At 42.9% G+C, this 27,643-nt stretch overlaps 1 protein-coding gene across 1 annotated transcript in view; it reads left to right on the plus strand.

The window, feature by feature from the left end:
* Positions 1 to 27,643, plus strand: part of LOC133562925 (A disintegrin and metalloproteinase with thrombospondin motifs 20-like) — a 454,296-nt gene that overhangs the window by 163,550 nt on the left and 263,103 nt on the right. The window contains exons 8-9 of the mRNA XM_061916762.1: positions 826 to 931; positions 25,845 to 25,991. Coding sequence (XP_061772746.1) covers positions 826 to 931; positions 25,845 to 25,991 — 253 coding nt within the window. The remainder of the gene's footprint in view (positions 1 to 825; positions 932 to 25,844; positions 25,992 to 27,643) is intronic.

Below are 27,643 nucleotides of genomic sequence, written 5' to 3' on the forward strand. Positions count from 1 at the left end.
GACGATAAAGTTTGCAACTTTTGGTCGCTAATAAAAAAGCCTTGCCTTTACCGGAAGTTGCAGACGATGTGCGCGGGACGTCACTGGTTGTAGGGCTCCTCACATCCTCACATTGTTTATAATGTGATCCTCCAGCAGCAAGAGCTATTCTGACTGAGAAAGCGACAATTTCCCCATTAATTTGAGCGAGGATGAGAGATTTGTGGATGAGGAAATTTAGAGTGAAGGACTAGAAAGGAAAAAAAGGCGATTGCATTGAGAGCGATTCAGATGTTTTTAGACACATTTACTAGGATAATTCTGGGAAATCCCTTATCTTTCTATTGTGTTGCTAGTGTTTTAGTGAGTTAAATAGTACTTAAAGTCGGAGGGGTGTGGCCACGGGTGTTTTGATGCCAGAGTCTCGAAGAGAAGTCCGCTGATCTCCAGTAAAAGGCGACTTATTTCCACAATTTTCTCACCCAAAACTGCCGGTTGACATGTTCGGGATCCATGTTCGCTTGACCACTGTGATCCATAGTAAAGCTTTACCTCCGGGAATTTTAAACAAGGAAACACTGTGTGTTTGTGTGGCCAAAGGCTAAAAGCTTCCCACCTACATTTTTCTACTTTGACTTCTCCATTATTAATTGAACAAATTGCAAAAGATTCAGCAACACAGATGTCCAAAATACTGTGGAATTGCGCGATGAAAAGTAGTGGGTTTCAGTCGGCCTTTAATGGAAGAAACCGTTTCATCAACGATAAGCAGAACCGGTTTCCCTCCAAAAAGAAGCATGTCATGGATTTAAGTCTTAGTGTGAGCATTTGTGTGTCTCTCTGCAGGTCTCGCAGAACTGGGGACCATGTGCGACCAGTACCGCAGTTGTTCTATCAGCGAAGAAAACGGAATCAGTGCCTCCTTCACCATCGCTCACGAGCTGGGCCACGTGTAAGTCTCGCACGTATGTGACCACGGACCGCTGCCAACAAAAGCCTTCTTATCGAGAGTGCCGCAGGTGCAAAACATATTAAAAGGAACTTTTTTAATTATATGCCAGAGGCTCGGGAAGTTAACCCCATGGTTGTCCCGAAGAGTTCATGAAATTACCTAAGACCAGTGTGTGACTGACTCCCAGCCGTCCTCGTGTGGGTTGCGGTGACACTGGACACACAACGTTTGATTCAGATTTATTCTTTCAGTAAATCTGTCTTCGGGCCAGTTGGGCGCGCCCATTTCTAGTGCGCCGACCCTGCTTTCTGGTCGCTATGCACCTTTCGGTGCTGTCCTGCTGCGTCTGTAGCGGGGACTCATCTCGGCGTGCTCTGTTGTCTTGCTGCCGTGGTTTCCTCCTCTCTCCCCGCTATCGTGCCCCCTTAGCCTCTCTTATAGTCTAGGAGCAGATGCACAGATTGTGAGTAGGTGTGTGTCTTACGCACCTGACTCAGATTGCCGTTCTCGTGCTGCTCCGCGTGCGTCACGCCTCTCCTCGCCGCCGCATGCCCCGCCTCCTGGCCTCCATCTTGGTCCAGAACGCCTCTGTCCGCCCGCTGTCGGCCCGTCGGCTGCGTGTCTCCACACAATGTTTTTCAACCACTGTGCCGCGAGATACAGTCTGGTGTGCCGTTGGAGATGATCTAATTTCACCTACTTGGGTTAAAAATATTTTTGCAAACCAGTAACCATAGTCCCCAAGTGGAGGAGTTCAGGTACCTAGGAGTCTTGTTTACGAGTGGGGGAAGAATGGATCGTGAGATCGACAGGCGGATCGGTGCGGCGTCTTCAGTAATGCGGACGTTGTATCGATCCGTTGTGGTGAAGAAGGAGCTGAGCCGGAAGGCAAAGCTCTCAATTTACCGGTTGATCTACGTTCCCATCCTCACCTGTGGTCATGAGCTTTGGGTCATGACCGAAAGGATAAGATCACGGGTACAAGCGACCGAAATGAGTTTCCCCCGCCGGGGGGCGGGGCTCTCCCTTAGAGATAGGGTGAGAAGCCCTGCCTTCCGGGAGGAACTCAAAGTAAAGCCGCTGCTCCTCCACATCGAGAGGACCCAGATGAGGTGGCACGGGCATCTGGTCAGGATGCCACCCGAACGCCTCCCTAGGGAGGTGTTTAGGGCACGTCCAACCGGTAGGAGGCCACAGGGAAGACCCAGGACACGTTGGGAAGACTATGTCTCCCGGCTGGCCTGGGAACGCCTACGGATCCCCCGGAAAGAGTTAGACGAAGTGGCTGGGGAGAGGGAAGTCTGGGCTTCCCTGCTTAGGCTGCTGCCCCCGCGACCCGACCTCGGATAAGCGGAAGATGATGGATGGATGGATGGATAATTATAGTCTGCAAATGATGTGTTGTTGTTGAGTGTCGGTGCTGTCTAGAGCTCGGCAGCGTAACCGTGTAATACTCTTTCATATCAGTAGGTGGCAGCCGGTAGCTAATTGCTTTGTGGATGTTGTAAACAGCGGGATGCAAGGTGCAGGTACAAAGGTATATAATGCTTGATCCAAAAATAAACAAAAGGTGAGTGCCCCTAAGAAAAGGCATTGAAGCTTAGGGAAGGCTAAGCAGAACAAAACTAAAACTGAACTGGCTACAAAGTAAACAAAAACAGAGTGCTGGACGACAGCAAAGACTTTCTGTGGAGCCAAGATGGCGTCCACAAAGTACATCCAAACATGACATGACAATCAACAATGTCCCCACGAAGAAAGATAAAAACAACTGAAATATTCTTGATTGCTAAAACAAAGTAGATGTGGGAAATATCGCTCAAAGGAAGACATGAAACTGCCACAGGAAAATACCAAAAAAAGAGAAAAAGCCACCAAAATAGGAGCACAAGGCAAGAAGTAAAACACTACACACAGGAAAACAGCAAAAAAGTCCAAATAAGGCAGGGTGTGATGTGACAGGTGGGGACAGTACACCTACTTCGAAAGAAGTTTTTCAATAATTTCTGCTGGTGGTTTGCTTCCGCATTTTTTTCACCGCAAAAAAATGTGCCTTGGCTCAAAAAAGGTTGAAGAACACTGCTTTAGACGACGTAGTATTTTGAGGGGATCCGGTTTGGTGGCTGCAGGATTAGGTCTTTTTGCAGATGATGTGGTCCCGATGGCTTCATCTGGCCAGGATCTTCAGCTCTCACTGGATCGGTTCTAGCCGTGTGTGAGGCGACTGGAATGAAAATCAACACCTTTGAGTCAGAATCTATGGTTCTCGCCCGGAAAAGAGTGGAGCGCCATCTCTGGGTTGGGGAGGAGACCCTGCCCCAAGTGGAGGAGTTCAAGTACCTCGGAGTCTTGTTCACGAGTGAGGGAAGAGTGGATCGTGAGATTGACAGGCGGATCGGTGCGGCGTCTTCAGTAATGCGGACGCCGTATCGAGCCGTTGTGGTGAAGAAGGAGCTGAGCCGGAAGGTAAAGCTCTCAATTTACCGGTCCATCTACGTTTCCATCCTCACCTATGGTTGTGACCGAAAGGACAAGATCACGGGTACAAGCGGCCGAAATTAGTTTTCTCCATCAGGAGAGACCTAACGGATAGAGGAGCCGGATGAGGTGGTTCGGGGATCTGGTCAGGATGCCACCTTAACGCTTCCCTAAGGAGGTGTTTAGGGATAGTCCAACCAATAGGAAGCCACGGGGAAGACCCAGGAAAAGCTGGCCTGGGAACGCCTTGGGATCCCCCGGGAAGAGCTGGACGAAGTGACTAGGGAGAGGGAAGCCTGGGCTTCCCTGCTTAGGCTGCTGCCCCCGCGACCCGACCTCGGATAAACGGAAGAAGATGGATGGATGTAGTATTTTTCACAATTTTATACACCACAATAGTGTCACGAATGTGCCAAAATTCAGCCTTGATGTCGAAATGTAGACATGTATACAGTTATGAACAAAAGTTTACATACATTTTTAAAGAACATAATGTCATGGCCGTCTTTGAGTTTCCGTGGATTTCTACAACTCTTATTTTTTTGTGATAGAGTGATTGAAGCACATACTTGGTCACGAAAAAAAAAGAACATTCATGAAGTTTGATTCTTTTATGAATTTATTATGGGTCTACTGAAAATGTGACCACGGGATGCCTTTTCTGACACAAGCTTCCCATTTACTGGACATCTTCAATGACTGGGTGTTCGAATCGAATCCATGCAAAGGCACAAAGGGATATAGCGTGGTACCATTAGACTTCATTAATAACACTTTATTGTGTAGTTTACCATTTTTCCCACTAGGTAGGCAAATACATACTAAAGATGTCCTATAATGGCTTTTTTGCCGATATCCAATATTCCGATATTGACCAACTCTTAATTACCGATTCCGATATCAACCGATACCGATATATACAGTCATGGAATTAACACATTATTATGCCTAATTTTGTCGCGATGCCTCGCTGGATGCATTAAACAATGTAACAAGGTTCTCCAAAATAAATCAACTCAAGTTGTTGAAAAAAAAATGCCAACATGGCACTGCCATATTTATTATTGACATCACAAAGTGCATTATTTTTTTGAACATGCCTCAAAACAGCAGCTTGGAATTTGGGACATGCTCTCCCTGAGAGAGCATGAGGAGGTTGAGGTGGGCAGGGTAGCTGGGGTGTGTATATTGTAGCATCCCGGAAGAGTTAGTGCTGCAAGGGGTATTTGTTCTGTTGTTTTTTATGTTGTGTTACAGTGCGGATGTTCTCCCAAAATGTCTTTGTCATTCTTGTTCGGTCTGGGTTCACAGTGTGGTGCATATTTGTAACAGTGTTAAAGTTGTTTATACGGCCACCCTCAGTGTGACCTGTATGGCTGTCGACCAAGTATGCGTTGCATTCACTTGTGTGTGTGAAAAAGCCACATATATTTTGTGACTGGGCCAGTATGGGAATTGTTTGGAGGAAAAGCGGACGTGAGGACAGGTTGGAGAGGACGCTAAAGGCAGTGCTTTTAAGGCACGCCCCCAATTATGTTGTCCGGGTGGAAATCTAGAGAATGGTTGCCCCGGGAGATTTTCCGGGGGGGGCGCACTGAAATTCGTGAGTCTCCCGGGAAAATCAGGAGATCCTGTACCGATAATTTCCGATTTATGGGATGATTATACAGGACATCTCGATTATTAACCCATTTTATCCCTGAGTGCAAGGGTTTTCCAAATGTGGAATATTTAAGGCCGAATTTCGAATTTGAAGGAAATCTTTCAGGTTAATTTTGGATGACTGTTTTTTGAGATGTTCCGACAATCTTGTCAAAAATGAATGCCTGAAAAAAACCAAAAACGAAAAAAACGCTGCAAAATGACTTCCGCCATTACAGTCATCCCTGTGACATACAGTCTCGGTCAAAAGTTTACATACACTTGTAAAGAACATAATATCATGGCTGTCTTGAGTTTCCAATCATTTCTACAACTCTTATTTGTTTGTGATGGAGTGATTGGAGGACATACTTGTTGGTCACAAAAAACATTCATGAAGTTTAGTTCTTTTTTTTTATTTATTATGGCTCTACTGAAAATGTGAGCAAATCTGCTGGGTCAAAAGTATACGTACAGCCATGTTAATATTTGCTTACATGTCCCTTGGCAAGTTTCACTGCAATAAGGCGCTTTTGGTAGCGATCCACAGGCTTCTAGTTGAATTTTTGACCACTCCTCTTGACAAAATTGGTGCAGTTCAGCTAAATTGGTTGGTTTTCTGACATGGACTTGTTTCTTCAGCATTGTCCACACGTTTAAGTCAGGACTTTGGGAAGGACATTCTAAAACCTTAATTTTATCCTGATTTATTCGTTCCTTTATGACTTGGGATGTGTGTTTGGGGTCATTGTCCTGTTTGAACACCCAACTGTGCCCAAAACCCAACTTCCGGACTGATTATTTTAAGGTTGTCCTGAAAAATTTGGGAAGACACGTTGGGAAGATTGTCTCCCGGCTGACCTGGGAACGCCCTGGGATCCTCAGGGAGGAGCTGGACAAAGTGGCTGGGGAGAGGGATGTCTGTGTCTTCTCTGCTTAGGCTGCTTCACCAGTGACCCGACCTTGGATAAGCGGAAAGAATGGATGGATGGATGAATGGATTTCTTTGAGGTGCAAAAGGTGATGAAAGAGTGGAAATTCCTTCTTTTTAAATTCTTTTATTTAGTCGCTCAGTTTATTTTAAGTCGCATTTGCGATCAAATTTGTCGCACCGTACAGCACTGCCTACAGAATAAACTGTAACACAGCTCAAATATGTCTCAATGTTGGCAAAACTGGCATAGCTAAAATGTTAACATCTAGCTGGGTTGAAGAAAAACCTTCAATCAATCAATCAATCAATGTTAACTTATATAGCCCTAAATCACAAGTGTCTCAAAGGGCTGCACAAGCCACAATGACATCCTTGGCTCAGGTCGCACATCAGGGCAAGGAAAAACTCAACCCAATTCGACAATGAGAAACCTTGGAGTTGACCGAAGATGTGGGGACCGCCGCAATGGAGGTCGAGTGGGTCTAGCATAATATTGTGAGAGTTTAGTCCATAGTGGATCTAACATAATAGTACCATTTTTGCAACATTGGAAATCATTAGTAAAATGGAGGCTTCTCACAGGATGAGATAACTTCTGGAAATTCCTGGCTTAGAATCCCCAAAGGTATAAGATGTGTGTGTCCAAGTTTAAGGAAAGATCCGGCTGTCTTCTTCTAATGGATTCATTACAATCTTTGCAAGCTGGGTAACGTTTGCTGTTGTCTGGAACAACATGGCGCAACTATCAGAAATGCAGCCAATATTACATACAGATAATGTGTCATGAGAAGTGCAAATAATAAATGAAATACAAAGAGGACATACGGAAATTAAATGAGCTCGAATATACCTAAAAACGAGGCATAATGATGTAATATGTACATACAGCTAGCCTAAATAGAATGATAGCATTGATTAGCTTGCAGTCCTCGATTGACCAAATATGCCTGATTAGCACTCCAGCAAATCAATAACCTCCCAAAAACTCACCTTTGTGGATTCACGCACAGCCTAAAACGTTTGGTGTGTCCTGAGCATGACATTAAATTGCATTCGGCAGTGGAGGCTCCTTTTTGGGGTTTTGGGGCCCTTTACTACTGTTACCCCAGGTGGCCCTTGGCAAAGGTCTAGTACCTGACTGCCCCCCTAGCCAAGGATACGGTGAAGACCTGAACGGCGGAGCAGGCAGGAAGACGGTAGATTTTAAGAACTACCACAACGGCTGCAATGGCGGGGGAAGGCTGCAGCAGAAAAGGGTACCCAGTCGTCTTGGACTCCATGACACTGGACCCTGACCCAATTCTGTCACGGATCGCGTAGTGACTGTCTGTGCACCGGTCTCCCCACGTTAAACTAAGTCATGCACAGGCATCCTTTATAAAAGGATACACCCCTACCAGGAGGATCGTCATACTCGTTTGAGTGACAGCAGATGAAAACGTTTGGTGGACAAAATAGATAGATAGATAGTACAAACCCCGTTTCTATATGAGTTGAGAAATTGTGTTAGCTGTAAATATAAACGGAATACAATGATTTGCAAATCATATTCAACCCATATTCAGTTGAATGCACTACAAAGACAAGATATTTGATGTTCAAACTCATTTTGACGGACTTCCTGCCGCCGTCAACGTGTGGGTTGCCATAACAGGTTTGACACTTTATTATTTCAATAATGTCATTTTCTTGCCATTCGATTGCGCCACTTTCTGGCTCGCTGGTCTCCCTGGTTGCCGTCGCGCACCTTTCGGTGCCCGCTGGTTGCGTCTGCTGCAGGGTTTCATCCTCGTCTGGATCTCGCTCGTTGTCCTCGTTGTGCTCGTGGTCGGTCGTCTCGGGTGGTTCCTTCTCCTTCCATTCCTTTTCCCATCCTCCTTCTCCTCTCTTAAATTCTGTCAGGAGATGGACAGATTGAGACCCGGTGTGTGTGTTACGCACCTGACTTGGATTACGTCGGCTTTGCCCCAGGTATGCCTCCCCTCTCCGTTCCGCTACATTCTCCGCCTCCTGGCCTCCATGTTGAGCCGGGCCAAAGAGCGTCACCTCCCGTCATCGGCCTGTCGTCTCCGTCTCTCCACACTCATAAACTTTTTTTTTTTTTTTTGCAAATAATTAACTTAGAGTTCATGGCTGCAACACGTGCCAAAGTAGTTGGGAAAGGGCATGTTCACCAGTGTGTTACATCACCTTTTCTTTTAACAACACTGAGTAAACCTTTGAGAACTGAAGAAAGTAATTGTTGAAGCTTTAAAAGTGGAATTATTTCCCATTCTTGTTTTATGTCGAGCTTCAGTCGTTCAACAGTCCGGGGTCTCCGCTGTCGTATTTTACGCTTCATAATGCGCCACACATTCTCGATGGGAGACAGGTCTGGACAGGTCAGGAAAGTACCTGCACTCTTTTTTTTACGAAGCCACGCTGTTGTAACACCGGTTGAATGTGGCTTGGCATTGTCTTGCTGAAATAAGCAGGGGCGTCCATGAAAAAGACTGCGCTTGGATGGCAGCATATGTTGTTCCAAAACCTGTATGTACCTTTCAGCATTAATGGTGCCTTCACAAATGTGTAAATTACCCATGCCTTGGGCACTAATGCACCCCCATTCCATCATAGATGCTGGCTTTTAAACTTTGCGGCGATAACAGTCTGATTGGTTTGCTTCCCTTTTGGTCCGGATGACACAATGTCGAATATTTCCAAAAAACAATTTGAATTCTGAACTCGTCAGACCACAGAACACTTTTCCACTTTGCATGAGTCCTTCTTAGAGGATCTCGGGCCCAGAGAAGCCGGCGGTGTTTCTGGATGTTGTTGATAAATAGCTTTCGCCTTGTATAGTAGAGCTTTAACTTGCACTTGTAGATGTAGTGACGAACTGTATTTAGTGACAGTGGTTTTCTGAAGTGTTCCTGAGCCCATGTGGTGATATCCTTTAGAGATTGATGTCTGTTTTTGATATAGTGCCGTCTGAAGGATCGAAGGTCACGGTCATTTAGTGTTGATTTCCGGCCATGCCGCTTACGTGGAGTGATTTCTCCAGATTCTCTGAACCTTTTGATGATATTATGGACCGTAGATGTTGAAATCCCTAAATCTCTTGTAATTGCACTTTGAGAAACGTTGTTCTTAAACTCCATCCATCCATCCATTTTCTACCGCTTATTCCCTTTCGGGGTCGCGGGGGGCGCTGGCGCCTATCTCAGCTACAATCGGGCGGAAGGCAGGGTACACCCTGGACAAGTCGCCACCTCATCGCAGGGCCTGTTCTTAAACTGTTTGACTATTTGCTCACGCAACTGTGGACAAAGGGGTGTACCTCGCCCCATTCTTTCTTGTAAAAGACTAAGCATTTTTTGGGAAGCTGTTTTTATACCCAATCATGGCACCCACCTGTTCCTAATTAGCCTGCACACCTGTGGGATGTTCCTAATAAGTGTTTGATGAGCATTCCTCTACTTTATCAGTATTTATTGCCACCTTTTCCAACTTTTTTGTCACGTGTTGTTGGCATCAAATTCTAAAGTTAATGATTATTTGCAAAAAAATATATATTTATCAGTTTGAACATCAAATATGTTGTCTTTGTAGCATATTCAACTGAATATGGGTTGAAAATGATTTGCAAATCATTGTATTGCGTTTATATTTTCATCTGGGGACGGCGTGGCGCAGTGGGAGAGTGGCCGTGCGCAACCCGAGGGTCACTGGTTCAAATCCCACCTAGAACCAACCTCGTCACGTCCGTTGTGTCCTGAGCAAGACACTTCACCCTTGCTCCTGATGGGTGCTGGTTGGCGCCTTGCATGGCAGCTCCCTCCATCAGTGTGTGAATGTGTGTGTGAATGGGTAAATGTGGAAGTAGTGTCAAAGCGCTTTGAGTACCTTGAAGGTAGAAAAGCGCTATACAAGTACAACCCATTTATCATTTATCTAACACAATTTCCCAACTCATATGGAAACGGGGTTTGTACTTTATTGATACCTTCAGGAGAGTTCCCTCAGGAAAATTAAAAATGAGACAAAAAAGGAATGGCACAAAAACACGTCTTTCTGTGGCAGCATCGGAGAAAGTTGTATATGTAAACTGCGATGAGTTCAAGGATCGCTAAAATTAGTAGGACAAAACGGTGCTTGCCAAAATACTTTAATCAGTGAAGCATGTACAACATAAACAGTGGGATTTTTAACGATTAGGAAGGTTTGTGTCATGTTTGTTCTCCTACAGAAAATATAATAAAACAAAAAATATAATTTTTCTTCATCTTTTTTCCACATCTCTGAAAGAGGTCCAGGGAGCCACAGGTTGCTGACCGCCGATCTAGCAGGAGCAATAATCAATATCTTTGTTTTCTTGTTCTTAGGATGCCAAATCATACAAGATAACACGCAGAGTTAGTGAGTAGAAGATTGAACCTAGAATTTCGAAGACAACATAGTCCAGAACTCAAGGGCCTCGTTTCCCCGCCGATCTGTTTACGCTAGAACTCCCGCAGCTGTCGGGGCCAGTTGGCTCCGCGCCCCTCTCGGCGTGTTTAATCGGCGCATTCACAGGCATGAGTGTTTAGCGAGCCTGGGAAAGCCAGTGTCAGGTAGTGGCAGCCACTCCACAGCATGGCGGATTAAAAGAGCCGTTTAGACTAATGGATTGGAGGCCCGTTCTCAGATAGCAGTCAGTTGCTGGCATTCTATCCTAATTAGGGCTTGGGGTCAAATATCAAATGATTATATATAGACAGTATGGACAAAAGACACACATTTTCATCAATGAAGTGGAATTGGATACGATGGATTTATGGTCATTCAATGATTGTGTGGTCGTTTGTTTTTAGAAGTCTAAAGGACCAATTAAATTATATTGTGTGCCGCTGACCCCAAGAGGGACAAGCGGTAGAAAAATTGTTGTCTGAGCTAAAGATGTCCGGAAATATCGGACTTGCCGATATTATGGGCCTTAAAATGTGATATCGGAAATTATCGGTATCAGTTTCAAAAAGTAAAATTCATGACTTTTTAAAACGCCGCTGTACGGAGTGGTACACGGACGTAGGGAGAAGTACAGAGCGCCAATAAACCTTAAAGGGACGGCCCAATCACATAATATCTACGGCTATTCACACACAAAAGTGAATGCAACGCATACTTGGTCAACAGCCATACAGGTCACACTGAGGGTGGCTGTTTAAACACTGTTACAAATAAGCGCCACACTGTGAACCCACACCAAACAAGAATGACAAACATTTCGGAAGAACATCCGCACCGTAACACAACACAAACACAACAGAACACATATACGGAATGCATTGCAGCACTAACTCTTCCGGGACGCTACAATATACACCCCCTTGACCCCCAACTCCCAACCCCCGCCCCCCCAACCCCGCCTACCTCAACATCCTCATGCTCTCCCAGGGAGAGCATGTTCAAAATTCCAAGCTACTGTTTTGAGGCATGTTAAACAGCCATACAAGTCATACTGAGGGTGGCCGTTTAAACTTTAACACTGTTACAAATAAGCGCCACACTGTGAACCCACACCAAACCCGAATGACAAACACATTTCGGGAGAACATCCGCACCGTAACACAACATAAACACAACAGAACACATACCCGGATGCCCTTGCAGCACTAACTCTTCCGAGACGCTACAATATACACCTCAACCCCACCCACTTAAACCTCCTCATGCTCTCTCAGGGTGTGGCATGTCCAAAATTCCAAGCTGTTGTTTTGAGGCATGTTAAAAAAAAATTATGCACTTTGTGACTTCAATAGTTGATTTATTTTGGAAAACCTTGTTACATTGTTTAATGCATCCAGTGGGGCATCACAACAAAATTAGACATAATAATATGTTAATTCCACGACTACGTATCGGTATTGGTAATTAAGAGTTGGACAATATCAGAATATCGGATATCGGCAAAAAAAGCCATTATCGGACATCTCTAGTCTGAACTATGCATTTCCATTTAACCGAAGTTAATTTTGTGGTAACACTTGAAGGAAGGCCTTTTTTGTTGTCTCGTACACAAAGAAAGGTATGAGAAGGCATGTTTGGATGAGTGTGGTATAAAACAGGCCTGGGCAATTATTTAGAGAAAAAAAATGTGGGGGCCGATATATTTATTTTTAGGAACATTAATACAAAACCTCACATTAATGTCTGATTGAATGTTAAAAAAGTTATGACAGACCGCCTTAAAAAACGGAATGTAATTAAACATTTTCATACTCATTGAGACACCCAGAATGTACATTTAATTAAAGAATGTCAGATTTATAATATTACCTATGAACGATACAAAACTGAATATTGACAACATATGAATATCACACCCCCGCTCAATAGGCATATTTTACAATCAAGCGAAACGCAACAAAAATGCAACAAACAAACAAAAAAAAACACCTACAATCTGATATCATCATTGTGCATGACTTTGTTTTGCGTGGAGAGACTGATGCACAGACTGTCACCACATGACCCTTGACAGAATCGGGTCAGAGTCCAGTGCATGGAGTCCAAGATGAACGGGGACCCTTTTTTTGCTGCAGCCTTTTCCCGCCATCGCAGCCGTTGTGGTAGTTCTTAAAATCTACCGTCTTCCTGCCTGCACCGCCGTTGAGGTCTTCACCGTATCCCTGGCTAGGGGGCAGTGAGGCACTCCCTACCAGGAGGATAGTCATACTTGTTCGAGTGATCGCCGATGATGATATCAAATTGTAGGCGTTTTTTTTTTTTATCTTTCGTGTTCACCTTTCGCTGTATTTGTTGTATTTTTGTTGCGTTCCGCTTCATTGTAAAATATGCCGATCGAGAGGGGGTGTGACGTTCATATTTTGTCAATATTCAGTGTTTTATCGTTCATTGGTAATATTGTAAACCCCACATTCTTTATTTTCATGTACATTCTGGGCGTCTCATTCAGTAAAAAAAAGAAATCAATTGTATTCCGTTTTTATAAGGCGGTCTGTCATAACTTTATTTCAGCATTCAATCAGACATTATTGTGAGGTTTTGTATTGGTGTTCCTAAAAATATATATCGGCCCCCAGACGCATTTTTTTCTCTAAATTTGGCCCCCCTGAGTCAAAATAATTGCCCAGGCTTTGGATAGAATATATTTTTATTGTACATTGTTCAACAAAATTGTAAACAAAGGTAATTTAGTGCAAATTCAATATAACACATAAATACATAAGAACAGGGCAGCACGGTGGGTGAGGGGTTAGTGCTTCTGCCTCACAATATGAAGGACCTGGGTCAGATCCTGCGCTAGGTATAGGGGCGAAACACTAATCGAACCATCTAGTAGCTGGTTTCATCCGAAGTGTCCCCCAGGACAGCAGGCTCAAGAATGTGCAGTTTTATCTGGTAAAGCGAATGATTAGAGGCCGTGGGGCCGAAACGATCCCGGACGAGCCCCCAAATTGTTGCTTCAGACCAGTTCTTCCTCCAAGGGAATCTAAGTTACTGGTCAATCCCAAGTTCTTTCGATGACATACAGTATATGCTAAGTAAGAAGGACCATCAAGACAGAATTGGAATATTTTATAGTTTATTCCAAAGCTTTGGGAGATCAACTCGAGCAGCCAATATGAATGTATTGGCTAAGCTGATCTCCCAAAGCTTTGGAATAAACTAGAAAATATTCCAATTCTGTCTTGATGGTCCTTCTTACTCAGCATATATGTCATCCAAAGAACTTGGGATTGACCAGTAACTTAGATTCCCTTGGAGGAAGAACTGGTCCAACGCAACAATGGATACATTAGAACATAGATAAATAGATAAAAATAGATCAAAATACCAAGCACACAGCTCCCATGCACAGTCATTCTTGTCTTGTGTTCAGTGACACTATTGCCTTTGCGTAAAAAGCGTCCTTAAATCTGTTTGTCCTGCATTTCATTGTCCTGTATCTCCTGCCCGGGGGGTAGCAGTTCTAAAAGTTTATGTTTTGGGCCTTTTTTGAGTTACCTGGCTTTGTGCAGTTTATCTCGGGAGGGGAGAGAGCAGCCAGTGATCTTCATGGAAGTTGTTATGACTCTCTGAAGTGGGTTTCTCTCTGCCGCCGTGCAGCTGGCCTACCATACACACATGCAGCATGTCAGCACACTCTCTATTGAGCAGCGATAGAAGCAGTTTTTTGTGACAGGTGGTTCTTTTTCAGGAGTCTCAGAAAGTAATGTCTGTGCTGTCACTGAGGTGTTCGCAGGTCTTCCTCGATCTGGATACCCAGGAACCTGAGGTTAGAGACCCTTTCCACATAGTCCCCATTGATTTAGAGTGGTTGGATGTTTATTGTTTCTTTTCTTCCGGAAATCCACGATCAGCTCCTTCGTCTTGGTGGTGTTAAGGTTGGTTGTTTTACCCTGCGCCACCCGGTCAGCCGGTTCACTTCATTTCTGTAGGCAGACTCATCTTTCCCAGAAATTAGTCCCACGACTGTGGTGTCGTCTGCAAATTTAATAGTGGTATGGCCGGCATGAGCAGGGGTGTAGTCATGAGTGTAGAGCAGCCTGAGGAATTACAAACCCCGTTTCCATATGAGTTGGGAAATTGTGTTAGATGTAAATATAAACAGAATACAATGATTTGCAAATCATTTTCAACCCATATTCAGTTGAATATGCTACAAAGACAACATATTTGATGTTCAAACTGATAAACTTTTTTTTTTTTTTGCAAATAATCATTAACTTTAGAATTTGATGCCAGCAACACGTGACAATGAAGTTGGAAAAGGTGGCAATAAATACTGATAAAGTTGAGGAATGCTCATCAAACACTTAATTGGAACAACCCACATGTGTGCAGGCTAATTGGGAACAGGTGGGTGCCATGATTGGGTATAAAAAAGCTTGCCAAAAAATGCTCAGTCCGTCACAAGAAAGGATGGGGCGAGGTACACTCCTTTGTCCACAACTGCGTGAGTAAATAGTCAAACAGTTTAAGAACAACGTTTCTCAAAGTGCAATTGCAAGAAATTTAGGGATTTCAACATTTACAGTCCATAATATCATCAAAAGGTTCAGAGAATCTGGAAAAATCACTCCACGTAAGCGGCATGGCCGGAAATCAACATTGAATGACCGTGAACTTCAATCCCTCAGACTGTACTGTATCAAAAACCGACATCAATTTTAAAAGGATATCACCACGTGGGCTTAGGAACACTTCAGAAAACGACTGTCATTAAATACAGTTTGTCGCTATATCTTTAGTGCAAGTTAAAGCTTTACTATGTAAAGCGAACGCCATTTATCAACAACATCCAGAAACGCTGCCGGCTTCTCTGGGCCTGAGATCATCTAAGATGGGCTGATGCAAAGTGGAAAAGTGTTCTGTGGTCTGACGAGTCCACATTTCAAATTGTTTTTGGAAATACTCGACATCCTGTCATCCGGACCAAAGGGGAAGAGAACCATCCAGACTGTTATCGACGAAAGTTCAAAAGCCAGCATCTGTGATGATATGGGGGTGCATTAGTGCCCAAGGCATGGGTAACTTACACATCTGTGAAGGCACCATTTATGCTGAAAGGTATATTCAGGTTTTGGAACAACATATGCTGCCATCTAAGCGCCGTCTTTTCAGCAAGACAATGCCAAACCACATTCAGCACGTTTTACAACAGCGTGGCTTCGTAAAAAAAGAGTGCTCGCCTGCAGTCCAGATCTGTCTCCCTTTGAAAATGTGTGGCGCATTATGAAGCGTAAAATACGACAGCGGAGACCCCGGACTGTTGAACGACTGAAGCTTTACATAAAACGAGAATGGGAAAAAAATTCCACTTTCAAAGCTACAACAGTTAGTTTCTTCAGTTCCCAAACGTTTATTGAGTGTTGTTAAAAGAAAAGGTGATGTAACACAGTGGCGAACATGCCCTTTCCCAACTACTTTGGCACGTGTTGCAGCCATGAAATTCTAAGTGAATTATTATTTGCAAAAAAAATACAGTTTTTGAGTTCGAACATCAAATATCTTGTCTCTGTAGTGCATTCAATTGAATATGGGTTAAAAAGGATTTGCAAATCATTGTATTTCGTTTATATTTACATCTAACTCATATGGAAACAGGGTTAGTAGCAGAGCACAAGAGTCCCTCGAAAGAGTGTGAACGCAACCTTATTGTCCGTAAACTTGCAGACATTCCACCTCGTCTCTGATCATTTCAGCCGAATATTTTTCCTTTTTCATCTCTGCAGCTCAGTAATGAAGCTTAACGACATAGCGTCGCTTATCAGCCATTACCCGAGTAGACGAGTTAGTCTGCAGATCTGCCTTTCCCCAAGGGTGCCTAAGTGACTGATTTATGTCATCATTACTCTTAACAGCCTCTCATCTCATCAAGGACTTGAAGACACGCTGCTTGTTTGTGCTGTAAATCAGCGTCGAGTAACTCGTCAAGGTAGCCAGATCGTTATAATAACAGACATTCATGAAAGGATTTTGTGTTTGGAAACTTCTCACAAGGTCTGCAGGCTCGGCTGCACATGAGCCGGTTGAAAATGATCTTGTCGGAATCAGCCAAAAGTATCATTTATGTGGGCTGAACTTTAATTTGATGGCAAAGGCTCAATTGGTTCCCCGGGCCAACTTTTTCCGGGGCCCTGAAGGCGTCCTGCCAGCCATGCTTCAGGCTTGTGTGTTTTGTGTTTTTTGTGTATTTGTGTGCGGGCTTTGACCCCGCGGCCAGCGTTGACCCACATCCTGTTGTAAACGTCTCCGACATCGTGCAGCTGTGTGCAAATGCACATGTGCACGCGTGCGCTCGTCCGCAGGCGCCAGAACGCGACTGGTCGGGATTCTGCACATCGTCAAGGAGATGGGCTTTACGACTTTACCAAATGCAGGCGAGAGCAGGATGAACTCGTTAATCTGCAGATGCCTCCTTTTTATACAAAAAGCCAAAACCAATTAAATTGGCACTTTTTGTAAAATGGTAAATAAAAACAGAATTTGCAAATCCTTTTCAACCTATATTCAATTAAGTAGACTTCAAAGACAATATTTTTTTTTGCAAATCATTAAGTTGGAATTTTAATGGCAGCAAAAAAGTTGTCACATGACCATTTTTGCCACTGTGTTACATGGCCTTTACTTTAAACAACACTGTTTGGGATCTAAGGAGACACATTTTTAAAGCTTTTCATGTGGAATTATTTCCCATTCTTGCTTAATGTACAGCTTAAGTTGTTCAACAGTCCGTTGTGGTATTTTAGGCTTCATAATGCGTCACACATTTTCAATGGGAGACAGGTCTGGACTACAGGCAGGCCAGTCTAGTACCCGCACTCTTTTACTACAAAGCCACGTTGTTGTAACACGTGGGTTGGCATTGTCTCACTGAAATAAGCAGGGGCGTCATTTAAAAAATATTTCGTTTAGATGGCAACATATGTTGCTCCAAAACCTGTATGTACCTTTCAGCATTAATGGTGCCTTCACAGATGTGTAAGTTACCCATGCCATGGGCACTAATGCACCCCCATACCATTACAGATGCTGGCTTTTGAACTTTGCGTCGATAACAATCTGGATGGTTCTCTTCCCCTTTGGTCCGGATGACTGGATGTCCAATATTTCCAAAAACAATTTGAAATGTGGACTCGTCAGACCACAGAACACTTTTCCACTTTGCATCAGTCCATCTTAGATGATCTCGGGCCCATAGAGAAGCCAGCGGTGTTTCTGGATGTTGTTGATAAATGGCTTTCGCTTTCCATAGTAAAGCTTTAATTTGCACTTAAAGATGTAGAGACGAACTGTATTTAATGACAGTGGTTTTCTGAAGTGTTCCTAAGCTCACGTGGTGATATCCTTTTGAGATTGATGTCGGTTTTTGATACAGTACAGTCTGACTTTGCGCCTAGAACAGTCCTGATGGTTTTTTGCCTCTTTTGTACAGAGGACATGCCGTCCACAATTTCCAAAAACTATTCGAAATATGGACTTGTCAGACCACATAACACTTTTCCACTTTACATCAGTCCATTTTAGATGAACTTACGGCCCAGAGAAACCGGCGGTGTTCCCGGGTGTTGTTGATAAATGGCTTTGGCTTTGCATAGTGGAGATTTAACTTGCACTTACAGACGTAGCGACCAACTGTTGTTACTGACGGTGGTTTTCCGAAGTGTTCCTGAGCCCACGTGGTGATAGCCTTTACACACCGATGACGCTTCTTAATGCAGTACCGCCCGAGGGCTCAAAGATCTGTAATATCATTGCTTACATGCAGGGATTTCTGCAGATTCGCTGAACCTTTTGATGATACTACGGACCGTAGATGGTGAAGTCCCTAAATTCCTTGGTTGAGAAATGTTGTTCTTAAACTGATGGACAGTTTGCTCACACATTTGTTCACAAAGTGGTGACACTCACCCCATCCTTGTTTGTGAATGACTGAGCATTTTCATGGAAGCCTCTTTTATACCTGTTCCCAATTAGCCCGTTCACCTGTGGGATGTGCCAAATAAGTGTTTGATGAGCATTCCTCAACTTTCTCAGTCCTTTTTGCCACGTGTGCCAGCTTTTTTGAAACATGTTGCAGGCATCAAATTCTAAGTTAATGATTGTTTGCAAAAAATAACAAGGTTTACCTGTTCGAACGTTAATTATCTTGTCTTTGCAGTCTATTCAATAAATATAGGTTGAAAATGATTTGCAAATCATTTTACTCTGTTTTTATTTACCATTTACACAACTTCACTGGTTTTGGGATAGTTTTTTCTTTGGACACTTCTTCGTTACAGGCATTTGTTTCTTTTTTTTTTCTTTTCTTTTTTTCCCCACTGCCCTTGGAGGTCAAAGGAATATGCATTGAAGGTCTTGGTGCCAAAAATCCCATCTTTAGCTCAGGATGGATTAGTTCGCATTAGTGGATCAGCACTAAACAAATACCTACTAATTTGGTCATTATGCAAGATTATATGCTGTATGATTCTATTAACACTGACACGATTGTATATACGGCGGATACTGCCCTCCAAAATAGTTTCTCTCGTTTTGAGGAAATAACATTAGAGGAATTGTTACAACGTGTAAATGGAATAAAACAAACAACATGTTTACTTGACCCTCTTCCTGGGAAACTGATCAAGGAGCTCTTTGTATTATTAGGTCCATCAGTGCTAAATATTATAAACTTATCACTTTCCTCGGGCACTGTTCCCCTAGCATTCAAAAAAGCGGTTATTCATCCTCTTCTTAAAAGACCTAACCTCGATCCTGACCTCATGGTAAACTACCGACCGGTGTCTCACCTTCCCTTTATTTCAAAAATCCTCGAAAAAATTGTTGCGGAGCAGTTAAATGAACACTTAGCGTCTAACAATCTATGTGAAACCTTTCAATACGGTTTCAGGGCAAATCACTCGACGGAGACAGCCCTCGCAAAAATGACTAATGATCTATTGCTAACGATGGATTCTGATGCGTCTTCTATGTTGCTGCTCCTCGATCTTAGCGCTGCTTTCGATACTGTCGATCATAATATTTTATTAGAACGTATCAAAACACGAATTGGTATGTCAGACTTAGCCCTGTCTTGGTTTAACTCTTATCTTACTGATAGGATGCAGTGTGTCTCCCATAACAATGTGACCTCGGACTACGTTAAGGTAACGTGTGGAGTTCCCCAGGGTTCGGTCCTTGGCCCTGCACTCTTCAGCATCTACATGCTGCCGCTAGGTGACATCATACGCAAATACGGTGTTAGCTTTCACTGTTATGCTGATGACACCCAACTCTACATGCCCCTAAAGCTGACCAACATGCCGGATTGTAGTCAGCTGGAGGCGTGTCTTAATGAAATTAAACAATGGATGTCCGCTAACTTTTTGCAACTCAACGCCAAAAAAACGGAAATGCTGATTATCGGTCCTGCTAGACACCGCACTCTATTTAATAATACAACTCTAACATTTGACAACCAAACAATTAAACAAGGCGACACGGTAAAGAATCTGGGTATTATCTTCGACCCAACTCTCTCCTTTGAGGCACACATTAAAAGCGTTACTAAAACGGCCTTCTTTCATCTCCGCAATATCGCTAAAATTCGCTCCATTCTGTCCACTAAAGACGCTGAGATCATTATCCATGCGTTTGTTACGTCTCGCCTCGACTACTGTAACGTATTATTTCCGGGTCTCCCCATGTCTAGCATTAAAAGATTACAGTTGGTACAAAATGCGGCTGCTAGACTTTTGACAAGAACAAGAAAGTTTGATCACATTACGCCTGTACTGGCTCACCTGCACTGGCTTCCTGTGCACTTAAGATGTGACTTTAAGGTTTTACTACTTAGGTATAAAATACTACACGGTCTAGCTCCATCCTATCTTGCCGATTGTATTGTACCATATGTCCCGGCAAGAAATCTGCGTTCAAAGGACTCCGGCTTATTAGTGATCCCCAAAGCCCCAAAAAAGTCTGCGGGCTGTAGAGCTTTTTCATTTCGGGCTCCAGTACTCTGGAATGCCCTCCCGGTAACAGTTCGAGATGCCACCTCAGTAGAAGCATTTAGGTCTCACCTTAAAACTCATTTGTATACTCTAGCCTTTAAATAGACTCCCTTTTTAGACCAGTTGATCTGCCGTTTCTCTTCTTTTTCTTCTATGTCCCACTCTCCTTTGTGGAGGGAGTCCGGTCCGATCCGGTGGCCATGTACTGCTCGCCTGTGTATCGGCTGGGGACATCTCTGCGCTGCTGATCAGCCTCCGCTTGGGATGGTTTCCTACTGGCTCCGCTGTGAACGGGACTCTCGCTGCTGTGTTGGATCCGCTTTGGACTGGACTCTCGCGACTGTGTTGGATCCATTATGGATTGATCTTTCACAGTATCATGTTCTCATATGTTCTCATAGTCATCAGTATCATCAGTATCACAGTATCATGTTCTCATAGTCATCATTGTCACCGACGTCCCACTGGGTCATTATTGTCACCGATGTCCCACTGGGTGTGAGTTTTCTTTGCCCTTATGTGGGCCTACCGAGGATGTCGTAGTGGTTTGTGCAGCCCTTTGAGACACTAGTGATTTAGGGCTATATAAGTAAACATTGATTGATTGATTGATTGATTTGGTTATTATTTTACCAATTTACAATAAATTGTTATTTCAACACAAAACAGTACCACCATGTGTGCTGTTGCTGTAGGAAATTATTGGATTTAAAAAAACAATATGGCTTTTCTAACATCGTGAAACTTTTTTTGTAATATTTTTATCATTAAAATTATATCCGAAAATACATTTAAAAGCCTAATTGTTGACAGGTATGTTCAGTTTCTTATATTTTAGACATGTTTATGATGGGGGTCGGCAACCCGCAGCTCTTTAGTGCAGCTAATATCTCCTTGGAGCTTTTTCAAAACTTTTTGAAAGTGGAAAAAAAAATTGTAAAAATTATGTAGTTTTTGTTTTAATATGTTTTATGTAGGAGAACAAACATGACACAAACCTTTTTAATTGTTAGAAATCCCACTGTTTGTATCAAACATGCTTCACTGATAAGGTATTTGCTGAGCGCCGTTTTGTCCTACTAATTTCAGCGGTCCCTGAAATCATCATAGTTTGTTTACATACACAACTTTCTCCAACACTGCCACAGAAAAACATGTTTTATGCCACTTCTTTGTGTCATTTTGTCCCCCAAAAGTTTTATGGTGTGTGTTAATGCAAAAAGGTGAACTTTGTTGATGATTTGGACTTGTTGGAGTGCTAATCAGGCATACTTAGTTACTGCATGACTGCAAGCTGGTCGATGCTAACATGCTATTTAGGCTAGCTGTATTATTTTTCCATGTCTCATGACACATTATCTGTATGTAATATTGGCTGCATTTCTTATAGTTGTTTGTGTGCCATGTTGTTCCAGACCACAGCAAAACGTTACCACGCTTGCAAAAATTGTAAAAAATCCCTTAGAATAAGTTTTCTTGAACTTGGACACACATCTATACCTTTTATAGATTAGATCTGAGGAGTTATCTCATCCTCTGAAAAGTTTTACTAATGTTTTCCAATGTTGGGAAAATTATAACACTTATATAAGACTTTTAAAGGCATTTTGATAGTAGGCTAATATAGCTAATATAGACACTTACAATATGTGTTGTTGTCTTCATTATAAGACATATACGAATTTTGATAGTAGGCTAATGTAGTTAATATAGACACTTACATCATGTGTCGTCTTCATTATAACACTTATATAAGACTTTAAAGTAATTTTGATAGTAGGCTATTGTAGCTAATATAGACACATGTGTTGTCTTCATTATAACACTTATATGAGACTTTTAAAGTAATATTGATAGTAGGCTAATATAGCTAATAAAGTCATGTGTTGTCTTCATTAATAACACTTTGTGGAGGGGGGGCGTGGTCTTCGGGCCAGCAGCGGAACAGGGTGTGCCAAGACCGGCCTCGAAGACAGCGACAGGTGCGTAGAAGGCCCACCTGGGCCATCTACGCACAAGACTCTTAAAGTCATTTTGATAGTAGGCTAATATAGTTAATAGAGATAGGCTCCAGCACCCTCCGCGACCCCCAAAGGGACAAGTGGTTTTCTATATTAATAACACTTTGTGGAGGGGGGTGTGGCATTCGGGCCTGCAGCAGAACGGGGTGTGCTATGACCAACATCGAAGACAGCAACAGGTGCATAGAAGGCCCATCTGGGCCATCTACGCATACAACTTTTAAGCTAATTTCGACACTTACATCATGTGCTGTCTTCCTTATAACACTTATATAAGACTTTTAAAGTCATTTTGATAGTAGACTAATATAGACACTTCCTGTGTTGTCTTCATTAATAACCCTTTCTGGAGGGCGGCGTGGCCTGCGGGCCTGCAGCGGAACAGGGTGTGCCAGGACTGTGCTTGAAGACAGCGACAGGTGCGTAGAAGCCCACCTGGGCCATCTACGCATAAGGCTTTTAAAGTCATTTTGACAGTAGGCTAATGTAGCTAATATAGTTAAGTTAAGTGAAGTTAAACATATTTATATAGCGCTTTTCTCTAGTGACTCAAAGCGCTTTACATAGTGAAACCCAATATCCAAGTTACATTTAAACCAGTGTGGGTGTGCACTGGGAGCAGGTGGGTAAAGTGTCTTGCCCAAGGACACAACGGCAGTGACTAGGATGGCGGAAGCGGGAATCGAACCTGCAACCCTCAAGTTGCTGGCACGGCCGCTCTACCAACCGAGCTATGCCGCCCCAAAGCAATGACACAACATGTAAGTACACACATTACTACTATTGGGGAATAATGAACAACAAAGGAATGACACAACATGTAATAACACACACTATTACTACTACTACAGGGGAATAATGAACAACAAAACAATGACACAACGTGTAAGTCAACACACTACTATTACCGGGGAATAATGAACAACAGACAATTACACAACATGTAAGTACACACACTACTACTATGTGGGAATAATGAACAACAAAGCAATTACACAACATGTAAGTACACACACTACTACTATGGAGCAATAATGAACAACAAAGCAATGACACAACATGTAAGTACACACACTACTACTATTGGGGAATAATGAACAACAAAGCAATGACACAACATGTAATGATACACACTATTACTACTACTACAGGGGAATAATGAACAACAAAACAATGACACAACATGTAGACACTTACATCATGGGCTGTCTTCATTATAACACTTATATAAGACATTTAAAGTCATTTTGATAGTTGGCTAATGTAGCTAATATAAAAACTTACACCATGTGTTGTCTTCATTATAACACTTATGTAAGACTTCTAAAGTCATTTTGATAGTGAGCAAATGTAGCTAATATAGACACTTACATCATGTGCTGTCTTCATTATAACACTTATATAAGACCTTTAAATTCATTTTGATAGTAAGCTAATATAGTTAATAGAGAGAGGGTTCAGTACCCTCCGCGACTCCGAAAGGGACAAGCGGTAGGAAATGGATGGATTGGATTAACACTTACATCATGTGTCGTCTTCATTATAACACTTATATAAGACTTTTAAAGTCATTTTGATAGTAGGCTAATATAGCTAATATAGACACATGATGTGTTGTCTCAATCAATAAAACTTTGTGGAGGGGGCGTGGCCTGTGGGCCTGCAGCGGAACGGGGTGTGCCAGGACCGTACTCGAATACAGTGACAGGTGCGTAGAAAGCCCACCTGGCCCATCTACGCACAAGACTTTTAAAGTAATTTTGATAGTAGGCTAATGTAGCTAATATAAACACTTACACCATGTGTTGTCTTCATTATAACACTTATGTAAGACTTCTAAAGTAATTTTGATAGTGAGCAAATGTAGCTAATATAGACACTTACATCATGTGCTGTCTTCATTATAACACTTATATAAGACCTTTAAATTCATTTTGATCGTAAGCTAATATAGTTAATAGAGAGAGGGTTCAGTACCCTCCGCGACTCCGAAAGGGACAAGCGGTAGAAAATGGATGGATTGGATTGACACTTACATCATGTGTCGTCTTCATTGTAACACTTATATAAGACTTTTAAAGTAATTTTGATAGTAGGCTAATGTAGCTAATATAGACACATGATGTGTTGTCTCAATCAATAAAACTTTGTGGAGGGCGCGTGGCCTGCGGGCCTGCAGCGGAACGGGGTGTGCCAGTACCGGCCTCGAAGACAGTGACAGGTGCGTAGAAAGCCCACCTGGCCCATCCACGCACAAGACTTTTAAAGTAATTTTGATAGTAGGCTAATGTAGCTAATATAGACACATCTTGTGCTGTCTTCATTATAACACGTAAATACGACTTTTAAATTCATTTTGATATTAGGCAAATGTAGTTAATATGGATACTTATATAAGACTTTTAAAATCATTTTGATAGTAGGCTAATATAGACACATCATGTGTTGTCTTCATTAATAACACTTTGTGGAGGGGGGAGTGGCCTCCGGGCCTGCAGCGGAACAGGGTGTGCCAGGACCGGCCTCGAAGACAGCAAGAGGTGCGTAGAAGGCCCACCTGGGCCATCCACGCATAAAACTTTTAAGCTAATACAGACACTTACATCATTTGTTGTCTTGACTTTTAAAGTCATTTTAAAAGTAATGAAAACAATACCGGTACTCTGTAACATCCCTACACACAAATGTAAAAAAGAAGATAACCACTTTCCACAACAACTCTCCAATACAATAAACCACTGTAAACTTTATTAGTACCAAAGTTAGCTTCATTTTTTTGTAAAAAAAATGAGTTAATCTTAATGACGAATTAGCAGGGCTTATTCACAGTTGCATTTGTTGTTAAATGTCCAAATAGCAATCTTTAAACAGGCTTATAAAAGATGACAGCACGTACCTATGCATTAACGTGTCTGTGGAATCCATGAGAGCGTTCATGCAAAACGCGTTACTCCGTATTGCGTAGCGGGTGCACCTTTCCTCCCTTAAGCCCTTGGAGAATGTCAGATGGCGACCTCTGGCCCTTTTTGAGGGGTGAGCTGGAGGTGGCTCTCAAACTCAGCAGGGAAAAACCTGATGGAGAAACCTCTGTTGGATTTCTGTGAACTAAAAACACTCTTGAAAAAGAGGAAAAGACTTGCACTAAATGGTGATGTGATGATGACCTTTTTTTGTGTGGGTGTGGCACGACTTGTGTGTCCGCGCCACCTCCGCGTTTTAAAAGGAACGAGCGTACGTTTAGTGACACTTATCCTTTTGGGGCCACGACTGAGCCACTAAGCAGCTGATAATCACTTGGTGTGTGTTCCGTGCATCAACCCTTACACCCGTTCTTTTGCTGTCTTACCCTCCGCCAGGTTCAACATGCCGCACGACGACAACCCCAAGTGTCGCGAGGCCGGCATGAAGCACCAGTATCACGTCATGGCGCCCACCCTCAACTACGACACCAATCCCTGGTCCTGGTCCAAGTGCAGCCGCAAGTACATCACTGCGTTCCTAGAGTAGGTACCTTCACCTGGGGTTTTTTCACTTTAGGAGATTTTATGCCTTTATACCTTCTCTACCCTGTTAGTTTAGGTCAACACATCAATAGGGAGAGTTTCTGATACTGTTCCCCGTTAGTTTACAAGGACAACATACCAATAGGGAGGGTTTCTGATATTGTACCCCTTTAGTTTAGAAGGACAACACATCGATAGGGAGAGTTTCTGATACTGTTCCCTGTTAGTTTACAAGGACAACATACCAATAGGGAGGGTTTCTGATGCTGTACCCCATTAGTTTAGAAGGACAACATACCAATAGGGAGGGTTTCTGATATTTTCCCCGTTAGTTTAGAAGGACAACCTATCATTAGGGAGGGTTTCTGTTGCTTTACCCCGTTAGTTTACAAGGACAACATACCAATAGGGAGGGTTTCTGATGCTGTACCCCGTTACTTTAGAAGAACAGCACATCAATAGGGAGAGTTTCTGATACTGTTCCCCGTTAGTTTACAAGGACAACACACCAACAGGGAGGGTTTATGATGTTGTACCCCGTTAGTTTACAAGGACAACATACCAATAGGGAGGGTTTCTGATATTGTACCCCGTTAGTTTAGAAGGACAACATACCATTAGGGAGGGTTTCTGATGCTGTACCCCGTTAGTTTAGAAGAACAGCACATCAATAGGGAGCGTTTCCGATACTGTTCCCCGTTAGTTTACAAGGACAAGACATCAATAGGGAGAGTTTCTGTTACTGTTCCCCGTTAGTTTACAAGGACAACATACCAAAAGGGAGGGTTTCTGATGCTGTACCACGTTAGTTTAGAAGGACAACCTATCATTGGGGAGGGTTACTGATGCTGTACCCCGTTAGTTTAGAAGGACAACCTATCATTGCGGAGGGTTTCTGATGCTGTACCATGTTAGTTTAGAAGGACAACCTATCATTGGGGAGGGTTTCTGATACTGTTCCCCGTTAGTTTAGAAGGACAACCTATCATTGGGGAGGGTTACTGATGCTGTACCCCGTTAGTTTAGAAGGACAACCTATCATTGGGGAGGGTTTCTGATGTTGTACCCTGTTAGTTTAGAAGGACAACCTATCATTGGGGAGGGTTTCTGTTGCTGTACCCTATTACTTTAGAAGGACAACATACCAATAGGGACGGTTTCTGATGCTGTACACCGTTAGTTTATATGGACAACCTATCATTGGGGAGGGTTTCTGATACTGTTCCCCGTTAGTTTAGAAGGTAAACCTATCATTGGGGAGGGTTTCTGATACTGTACCCTATTAGTTTAGAAGGACAACATACCAATAGGGACGGTTTCTGATACTGTACCCCGTTAGTTTATATGGACAACCTAACATTGGGGAGGGTTTCTGATACTGTTCCCCGTTAGTTTAGAAGGACAACCTATCATTGGGGAGGGTTTCTGATGCTGTACCCCGTTAGTTTAGAAGGACAACCTATCATTGGGGAGGGTTTCTGTTGCTGCACCCCATTAGTTTAGAAGGAAAACATACCAATAGGGAGGGTTTCTGATGCTGTACCTCGTTAGTTTAGAAGGACAACCTATCATTGGGGAGGGTTTTTGATGCTTTACCCCGTTAGTTTAGAAGGACAACATCAATTGGGAGGGTTTCTGATGCAGATGTTGCT

This window comes from Nerophis ophidion, linkage group LG12 (genome assembly GCF_033978795.1).
Source record: "Nerophis ophidion isolate RoL-2023_Sa linkage group LG12, RoL_Noph_v1.0, whole genome shotgun sequence".
Classification (NCBI taxonomy): Eukaryota; Metazoa; Chordata; class Actinopteri; order Syngnathiformes; family Syngnathidae; genus Nerophis; species Nerophis ophidion.